The 10,809-nt window shown below is 36.5% G+C and overlaps 1 protein-coding gene across 1 annotated transcript in view; it reads right to left on the bottom strand.

Moving 5' to 3' along the window:
- The window catches only part of LOC107038287, a 26,041-nt gene extending 17,597 nt beyond the window's left edge, over positions 1-8,444 (bottom strand). Inside the window, exons 1-3 of the mRNA XM_015257314.1 lie at positions 8,214-8,444; positions 6,606-6,741; positions 6,027-6,160 (exon numbers count right to left, since the gene is read on the bottom strand). Of these exons, the coding sequence (XP_015112800.1) occupies positions 6,027-6,160; positions 6,606-6,741; positions 8,214-8,444 (501 nt within the window). The remainder of the gene's footprint in view (positions 1-6,026; positions 6,161-6,605; positions 6,742-8,213) is intronic.
- Positions 8,445-10,809: the final 2,365 nt, after the last annotated feature.

Raw genomic sequence — 10,809 nt, forward strand, 5'->3', positions numbered from 1 at the left:
CCTGCAAACGGGGAGATGAGGGTGGCTAAAATATATTCTGCAACCCTGTCTCCTCGTTGGCTACAAATTTCAACCCTCCGCATACATGCCTTCCCCTTCACCCGCTCGTAAAATCACGCGTTCTCGGTAGCATCGAGGAGGACTTCTCAGGACCGAAAAGAACTGAGGATTCGAATGGTCTCTGGAAAAGTACGTCGCAGAACTGATTAGGACTTACCAGGTCCATCTAGGTCTGGAGAGATCTTGAAAGACCTGTGTACGTCCAATCAGAACCAAATCCTCGACTCGGGCAGTTGAAAAGACAAATGTAGAGCGTTGAATCCACCCGCCCCTCCATGCTGCTCATACAAAATCCAAATTTACGATCCGGTGGTAGATTCCAGAAAAGTAAAAGTATTTACTATTTAAGAAATCTTTATTTGAGACTAAATTCAAGTACAGGTATCTTCTTGATTGTTCAATTCGAGGGTTAGAACGATTCTGAGGAACTTACAGCAGGAGCTTAGGTTTGCTGAATTGTCCAGAGGGTAAGTGGGAGGGTTGGAGGAACTGGAAGGGGAAAGGCCCAAGGTCATTGATTGGCTAAATTTGGAGAGGGAGGACCTTTGAGGGTTGGACTAGGGAGGCAAGGAGCAGTAAGGGATTCCAGATGCTGAGGGACTGGGGAAAGTCCCAGGGGAAAAGACATTAGAGAGGTCTCTAGAGGATTAAGATGAAAGAGTGCAATAAAATGGGAACGTGAGGGTTTTGGAATTGTATGGATTATAGTAATAAAGTAATAGGGGGGAATTTCTGGAAGGAAACATCTGGTAAACAACTGTAGATTTGGGGAAAAACTGCTTAAAAATAGTGGGTATACAACACCGGTGTTTGACATTAGATACTTGTCACATATATGCAATGATCTTGTTTACTAACCAAGTACATTTAGGGGTAAGGTTGGCATATCGGCTTATTGTGTAGTAGCTGCTATTGAAGTTCATAATTTTAATGGGACAGAATGAAAAATTCTCCTATTCTTCCTCAAAATTCTGTTTGTCTAATTGCCAATGTGGTTGTTGCATCAAAAGATAGTCTGTGATATGATTGACAGCATTTACCAATGAGTTTTTCTTTCCTTTTTTTTCGTTATTGAAGATAAGAAAAAAAAGATTAAACATCCGTACAAACTTGGAGAGACTGTTGGTACATAGGGGTTTTAATAGATAAAAATAAAAAGTAGATATCATATGACAAGATCGCATAATTCCTAACACTGGACTATGCAATTTGAAACACAATTGATTAATATAAGTATAAAAGCAAACAAATTCCACTATCTTAAGGAGCTCCCAACGAGTTTTTCTGGTCTATCAATTGATAGTGTGGATTATAATTATCGAAAATTTTGTATGCTGATTATTGGTGGATGATATAAAATTATAAAAAAGACAAGTGCTTTTTGCTTCAACTTCCCTAAATCTCATAAAAAGAGCATAAAACCATACATCCATTATCGAACTATGCGAGTCCACTAATCCTTATACAGAATGAAAAAGTACCAAGTATGCCGTTATACATGAAAGATTTTGCACTCCTCAATAGCATCATTATAACGCTGCAATCCGAATTTACGACAGGTGTTTGACGCTGGACACTTGTTACATATATGCAATTATCTTGTTTACTAACCAATTATATTTAGGGGTGAACTTGACATATTGGCTTATTGTGTAGCTGCTGCAATTGAAGTTCATAATTTCGATGGGACGAAATGAATAATTTTCCTATTCTTCCTCACAATTTTGTTTAATTGGAATGTGATTATTGCATTAAGATTTAAGAGCCTATGATATGGTTGATGGACAGCATTTACTAACGAGTTCTTCTACTCTGTTAATCAATAATGTGAATTATAATCATCGACAATTCTGCACGCTGATTATTGGTGAATGATATAAAATTATGAAAGAGACAAGTGCTTTCTGCTTCACCTTCCCTGAATTTCATGAAAAGAGCATGAAAACATGAATCCATTATCGAACTATATGAGTCCACTAAACCTTACAGAATAAAAAAGTACCAAGTGAGTCATCACGTGAACGATTTTGCGCTCCACAATAGCATCGTTATAGCGTTGCAACTGGCGATAATGGCCAAAACGTTCAGGGATGGCACGAGTATCTTCTCACGTCTCGTACTCCACTCTGAACTTCTTGTCACTTTACCTGGAGAAATAGCCTTTACGTGAGTCTGCAGCACAAAACCATGCCTGAGATGGGACCTGTTCAGTTTAGCCGATAGGACAAATACTGAAAGCCATTAGATGAATATAGAACGCCAAAGCGAGATTCTCTTTGCCGGTGTCATTTTGTCATATAATTTATGCATTCACGTGTGTATCCAATTGTTTTTTCACCAATCATTTCTCATTCCTCTCTATCGTTATTTACCGTCCAAATATATACATCAAAAAGAGAGAGAAAGTTCCTTATTTTATTTTCGATAAGATGATGCTGTGTGCTGGCTGCCGGTTTCGAACAAAGCCATCGATTCTCTACTCCAACCCTTCTCTTACCTCTCCCATTCTATCATCAAACATCGTCTAACTCAGCCTCCGGTTCAATTCAATCTAGAAATCCTTTGTCGTAGGTCATTATTTTATGAGAACTCTGCACTTTCTTCGTTACTTTTGTTTTATTACGTTGATGTTTCAAGGTACAAAGGCATTTGTATTCTCAATTCATGAATGAATTTCCTCTTTACACTCCTTCAAGTTTGTTGGTAGACATTGAGATTCTGAATTCTAACATTTCTACCCTAACAATTCACATGGAATTCCTTTGATCAATTCGATTTCTAAAATGGAATATATACTGTTCACGTGCAGTAATATCATCATTAAATTCTCTGTTATTGTGTTAGATTCAATATCGTGCTTTGGAGTTGATATAATTTACCAAGTTCTCGTGGCTCAACATTACGCGCAGCTGGGTTATTCAGTTTGACAAAATGATACAAATCGAGGGAATTGTATGGACTTACTTCCACCAGTACATTCTAGGGATAATACAATTATACCATTCTCTTATGCTTTGTGGGATGAATAACAATACCACACTGTTAACAAATTTGGTCTAAATTTTCTATGCCAAACTCGGAAAATTTTCATCGTGTTCAAGGTCCACTGAATTTTCAGAAAATCTTGTCACTGAAAAATCAATTTTCTGAGGAGAGAGACTGAAGAGAGAGACAGAACCGTAAAAACGACAATCGGTTGTATAGAAGAAAGGGATAATAAGAATAATGATGATGATAACATCCAACTAAGTTGAAAATCTGACAAAATTAGTTGAAAGGAATCTTATTCAATTTAATAAAATGAAATAAACACTGAGCTATACATGATAGAAGGAAATGATGTGCAAAATAATCATTCGGAAGCATATTGCTAATTTATTATCAAAAATAATTATACTATATGCAATACAAGAGCAATTCCCCACTTGTTTCATGATGACACGAAACAAGAAATCACGAAGGTAAATACGATTTTGTACTGAAATTGTCTAAATTTTTTCCAACACATGATCACCATTTTTAGATGAATCATTCTCATGTGCGATACGTACTAGTTAATTTGTATTCTGTACTGCGCTATGAATATTTTTTTGTATTCCATAAATATGTAACGTAGAGGGAAACATAAAACATCATGGACAGTCGATCCATGATGTTTTATGTTTCTCGCTACTTTTTACTGGAGAATTTTTTTATCTCGCTCCGTACGTGTCCATTTCCTCGATGAGGAAATTCTCACTGTTGGAAAATATAAACTAACCCGAAGAAAAATGCAATTCAGTTCTAGGGAAAGAATACGAGGCAAGAGTCTATTAAAATCGGAAGCATAATTGGTTTGGGCAATACCTCCGCAGTATAAAGCTTCAGAGTATAATAGTCATCTGACATAATTGATGGTGTTTTACAGGTCATCAAGGTCGCGCGGTACTACGTAAATCCCCATATAAAAGTCGTATTCTCGGTGTATACTGGTCCCGAAGGATTTTATCCACCGTGCAGGCGAATGACACAGCTAGCTCTGAGAAAATAGAAGGAAAATGTTTGTACTTTCCCGCAGCCCTACCTTTTTTTCCTCTTGTCGTCCAGGAAAAAGGGCAAAAAAGTAAAATTGTTGGAAAATGAACAAGAACCTGAGATAATGAATTCTTGTAGAACCAGGTGTTACGAGGATACACATCATTCCACTCACAATAGAATGCTGTCTCTTTCGTTTGCAAGAAGACTCAATCATATATTTTTTTATTTGCTCCACATACCGACGCAATGAGAATAAAGGACTCTCTCTCTGTCTGTTTCGCTCGCCTCTATTCATTTTCCCAGTAATCTCTCTTCAAGGTCGTTAACATTCTTCAGTAAAGAAACTGCGCCTGTACGCTGATTAGAGAATTCAAAAATACGAACTCAAAGCACAGAGGAATTTTTTTTCATGTAATGACGTCGTTGCGGAACGATTATTTTTAATGAATGGGGCTGATATACATTGAGTCAAAGGAGTCACTCCATGTTAAGAAAATCTTAAATTGCTCCTGCTGTAGGGATATTAAAAGTGGCAAAGCTCTGGCGCACGCGTTCGTGAGATCAAAGTTTGCTCGAGGGTGATGTGTTTCAATCGTACCAACATGGTTGTGATAATTTTTCACAGAACCAGGTGTTTACATAGAGTTCAACATCTTTTGTGACGTTATAGGATATTGTTGCATAGAATTTTTGCTTCCGAATGGAAGTATTGTAATCGTTCAAATTTAAGTTTTGGATTTTTCGTGTTATATCGACCCATTATGATCCAAAAAGTCCGAAAATGCAATTTTTAGACCGTATCCGTACGTATCTATGGATGTGCGTAAGTATGTAAAACAATTTTTATTCGATTGTTCGCTAATGAATCGAAGGATTTGAATCTCTTCTTTCTCTCAAATGTAGGTATTGTTGAGCCCTATCGATCGCCATTAATTAAAATTTAATTTGAATTTTTAAAATTTTTTTAAAATTTTCTTTTTCACAATAATTAAAAAAACGAGTGATCCATTGCATAGGTCTAAATCAAGTATAGTTTTAATGCTAAAACTTAACAATTTGCTTCCGAATGGATTAATCAAATTAAACCAAAAAAGTGCATATTCGGTTTTCTGTCATTAATTTCAGATTAGTAGGGATCCTTCCTAAAGTTTAACCTCTGGAAAATTCAATAATTTTTTTTAAAGACAAATTGAGATAAAATTTTTTAGTTAACTGAATTTTTTTTAATTGGACAGATTGAGTGAAAACAAAATGAATGTAACATTTGATATCACAAGAGTTCATGCTCCTGATACAGCAATGTTGGTGTCTCCTCGGTGGTAAGTAAATTATTTAAATTTTATTTTCCTTCTGAATAGTCTTCCTTAAACTGGACTTAAGAGCAGTATAACATTTTTAATAATGAATTAGCAATTTGCTTCTGAATTGGGGAAGAACACGTACCGGCCATGAAACCTCAATATGATCCCTAAATGTCCCAAATGTCTAACATGAACTCTATATGCTCTGGTTAAACCCTGATTAACCTCCGACTAAACCCTGACTAAACTCGATTCAACTTCGATGAAACCTCAAATGATGCGATCGCCACAATCTTCGAACTCGACCGAGATAACATCCAAACGAATATTTTAACCCATAATTGAAATGATTATTACGATTATTTTTTGAATGATCGTCGGAAAACTAAATTTAAAAAAAAGCTCACATACATACTTACATACATGCATTCAGATTTGATGAATACAATGCTTCCATTCGAAAGCAAGAATGAGGAATCGTAATTTTATCAATATTTTTCAATTGAAGTTCGTAAAATTGAGAGGGTCTCAATGCAATTTACGGATGCTAAAGATGAGAGTGTGAAGATTGAAAATGCGAGATTTGAAGACGAGGGTGAGTATCATTGGTGCGTTTGAAGTAGTATCGTCGAATTTGTGTGCATTTACCTCTATAGTGTTGAGCTTGAAAGGAAATTCCACTGGGGGCTTGGACGGTGGAACACTGCAATTCGCTTTGAGGGTGTCTCCAGTATCATATCGGTTGCGTTCCATTGAGATGAGGGGTTTGTCCTTTGGCAAAGCTGAAACAAAATTATTCCGTTGTATAAGAATAATCCATATACTCAAGAAAGAGGTATTTGCTGTAAGCGTTTTATCTACAGTCGTACAAAGGTTCACGGTTACATAGGGAATTGATGTCCTAAAATTAGAGTTGAGTCATATTTCCCCATGACAATGGAAAGTGTCAATATTGTAAATTCACAATTTATCAAATTTTGTTTGATGATTACGCGACTGACTCTTCTCATAATCTCAGTGGAATGTCATCCCAATTTATCTGAGCCCGATTTAAATTCCGGTATTTGAACCTTCACTATTTCATATATTTCCAAAATTGGATGAATACCAACGTGAAACTAAATACTCTCCCCCACTACAACATAAAGACCGTTATGGGAAACAGGTGATTCTCTTCACAGAGTTGAGGAATATGAAGAATTTAATGGAACAGTGAGTAATACTCACAAACAACTCTCAGCTTCTTGATACTCGCTTCCGTGGAGAATGTCGGTGCATCAGCCGTCACTTCACAACTAAAGTTACCCGTTAGCCCGTAATCGACATTCATGACAGTCACCTGCTCGTGATCTGAAGTATTACGCTGAAATATGAAAGCAAAGGAATCCATGTAAATCTCCAAATAACCTCCATGAAATATTCGCTTATTCCGCCGTTTGGTATTGAAATTTCGTGTAGATTAAACTCCGTTGTATTTACAATACCATTTGGGGATGGTCACGAGGGTGATGCTGAAACCGATCGTAAATAATCCAGGGGTATTCGCGTAAATGCTGAGGCACATAATGGTTCACAGATTTCATGTACATGCCACAGGTGCAAGTGTTGAATTGACAAAATGTATTTCATACTCTATGACAAATAGTCTAACGTAGATTTAATATAGGCCCATAGAATTACGGGGACCGGCAAGGATTTGGAAAGTCTGAATACAAGTCCTGCTTATACCTAACAAGTGCTGAAATGGGACATAACCAGAGGTAGAAAGGTCTCGGAAGCACTTGGGAAGAGGCTTCCCAAGACCTNTTTTCATAATATCAATTCAGTGAAATATTAATTAGTGTTGTGATAAAACGGTTAAGAAATAAAATAAGTGCCCTTTATTTTCGCTTCATGAGGTGTATAACGCTGTAGATATACATTGGCCTGTCAAACGTTCCACATACGTTTGCCGCGCATTCCGCTTTTAATATGGGAGAGAGGATATGGAGGAGAGGTTAAAATAAAATTAATAGGATGATATGCTGAATGACAATGTTTACTCATTTTTAACTATTGAATGAAATTTATCATGTAATAGAAAACAGTCAGGGATCAAGCTTTTATTGTGCGTTACCGGAATTTTTACTATGCAGCACCGGAATTTTTCTGGTGCTAGACAATTGAACCCACTTTACCAGACGGCACGGTAATTTTTGCCTGAATTTCGCCTGAAAAATTCTGGAATTTTTTTCTCCGTGTAGAACTTGTCAGGTCCAATTATTCGACTCGGGCATATGGGTGCCATACGGGAGTCGTATGTACAATTCACCAAAGATACCCGAGGAGATCGCAGGAGAGCGAGCGGAGGGAGTAAGGGGCGAAACCTCCTAGTACCTCATATAAAAATTCTTTCTAGTCGGATGTATGGCCAAGGTCGGTAAGGTGTCCGCCTATAAAGCCAGAGGTCTTGGGTTCGCAACCTGGCACCGGCGAATTATTTCTGGATTATTTGATACAGTTAAATGATATAACGTTAAAATACCGAGAGAAAATCGAATTGAGCATGTTCGAATCATGTATATACCTCCTACAGTTTCAGGTGTCTCGAGAACCTAACTGAATACAGTTGATTCTCATCATCATATTTGATTGCATTCTGATCATTCACTTAAAATACTGTCATAACATCGTAATCTACAAGTTACAGAGGAATTTGTCGTGAGCTCTAAAGAGAAGAAAGAGTCAAGAGCCCGTCAGCAAATAACGTAACTGTTGATGTGACGTTAAACCCCAACAAACAAACAAACAAAAATTTTTTCTAATTACTTTCATTGTGCAAATATTGATACTAACCTGAACTGTTATTCCAGTGATATTAAATATTTTAATGGGTGGCGTTTCCGATGGTGAATACCGGTAGAACTCATATTTGCCACGATACCACTTAACTGAATAAAGTGGTTCGTTTTCGCGTACGTAATGACAACGTAGAGTTACCTCACAACCACGTTCAACCACCTCCGGTATTACTTCCAGCGTCACATTCCGCAGGCACCGTACACCTTTGAACAAAGGAGAATACATCCATTGTCAGCACAGCGTATATAGGAAGGAAAAATAATAAAAACAAACAAAACAAAAAACGTGGGTAACCAGAGGAAGGAACTAGAAAAAATATAGTTTATGAAAACAAATGAGTGAAAAAGAAATGAAAACTCTACTAACGAGAGCCTAGGTAACGACGCAGTGAGTCTGGTGTGTATCATTAGGCCGCTTTCACTTGGACACAACGAGTACAGGGGGTTGTGCGCGTCAACGAGAAATTGCAATTCCGGCAAATGACTTTTCGTGGTATCCTTTTGGTAAAGTTGGTTTTCTATTTCCCACACGCTCTCTAATTCTCGCCCTTGCGCTCACCTCTCCAGCCCTAAAACCCCAACTTTACTGGCTCTTCTGTTCCCCCATATCAACGGGCTTCAAACTCAAACTACTTTGCCACCACTGGCATATCTGCGTATTTCGCTTATCAAGGCTTGACTCTCTCACACGGTATCATCCCTATCGTACTATAGACATGTTCGTATACACTAAATATATTGCTACGCTAAGCCGGAAAAGATTGAAACCATGATTGGAATTCTTGTTGAAATAAGTTATAGATACATTCGCCGCGTTCAAACTTTTTTGTCCGGGAAATATGAGGAATTGAACATGCTATTCACATCGCAAGGGATGCATATTATGAGGGGTAGTACTTCTAATATCTGTGTTGAACGCGTCCAAATGGTTTTCACGAGTTTTTACGGAGAAAATTATTTGGTGAATTTCAACAACTAGTTGGTGAACTTCAACAACTAATTAATTAATTTCGAATTCGTAATAACGAAATTACGTGAAATTTCAAAGAGGAAAAAATTCCAATGAGTTCACAGGAAGTTTCAGCCAAAAGTGTTTAACAGTGTTATCTATAAAAAGCAACCAACTTGAAGCTCTAATTTAATAAATTTCATCAATTTTGTCTACCAAACTAAATGGTGAGTTCTCATTTACACTGAGAAAAAAAATTTCTAATATCTGAAACATATTTTCTTGAGACAAGTAAATTTTCTTCAATTGAGAAATTGAGAAAGGCCTCATGGTTGAAAATATTCTTGTACTCAAGTATGATTTTGTCGCAAATGAACTTACTTAAATCGCGTAGAAGAATCGTCAATCTTCTAGTCTTTATTGTTTTCATGATTTTTTCATTATGCACTTCCAATATTGCAATATGTAAAATATTCATAAAGTGACGCAGAACGATAGTGATGAATGAAAATTCATTCGAGTTCCGTGAAGTGGATACGTTCTGAGATTTAAGCCATTGAAAATAATTTACTTCTCTCAAGAAAGTATGTCTCAGATATTAGAATTTTTTTTTCTCAGTGTAGTTTGGTAGTCCCGCAATCCCGTAATCATACCATATATCATTTATATCTTGATAATCGATAAATGACTCGCCTAAAAGATATCGCAATAATCTAGAATTTGTTGTTAAATTTGATCCATCAAAACAATTGACGCAGATTAATCGGAAATTTAACAAATGGTTATCGAATGAAATTGAAAAATCATTTCTGAATTTCAATTCATTAGTTGTTAAATTTCACCAACTACTTATTGAATTTCAATAACTAATTGGTGAAATTAACCAAATAATTTTCTCCGTATTCAATGATTCTATTAAATTTATCAGACCTCCATAGCAAGCGATTGACGTCTCACAAAGACTATCCCGTATCGAAGTTTCAATCCTGAGTAGTCTTGAAAGAGAAATATTCATAAGTAAATAGTATAGGAATGAAATAGTCTATACAGGAGAGTACCCATTTCTTGATTGACCAAAATATGATGAGGAATTTTCTACATTCCGTTGGAGATTTTCTTTGCCGCTTTTAACAGGAATTTATAAAGGGCAATTACTTCATATTTAGTAGTGGCATTGAATCCTTAAAAAAGTATTCAAATGATTTAAGGAGTTGAAGAACATCTTATAATCACTGAAATAAACTTATAAGTGGTACCCTATAGGACTTGGCAGGATTAGGTAGGTCTTAAACTTTGACACGGGTAATTACAATTATCAGCTGTGTTAGCATTTCTATAAGACTCTCAAGTACTCCAAGAAGTGCGTTGAAAAATCTTCGATTTGAGAAAGCAACAATAGCTTTTATTGAGCACATAAGCGTGAATTGTTGTTCCTGTAACTTTTCATTCAGCTGAATGTGACCGTACTTCAACATTTGGAGCAGCAATTCAACGAAAAAGTTTTTCATCCCCCCATTACATTTCTTAATGATTAAAAGAAGAAAACGCAGAGTTATTTCACAGCTATAATGGATTGTTCTGCAAGGTCCGGTCCGCAAAGAAAAGTTGGGCATAGTTTGTGCAATACGAAGAATGAAATATT

This window comes from Diachasma alloeum, unplaced genomic scaffold (assembly GCF_001412515.2).
Source record: "Diachasma alloeum isolate Michigan unplaced genomic scaffold, Dall2.0 Dall_scaffold_00178, whole genome shotgun sequence".
NCBI classification, from domain to species: Eukaryota; Metazoa; Arthropoda; class Insecta; order Hymenoptera; family Braconidae; genus Diachasma; species Diachasma alloeum.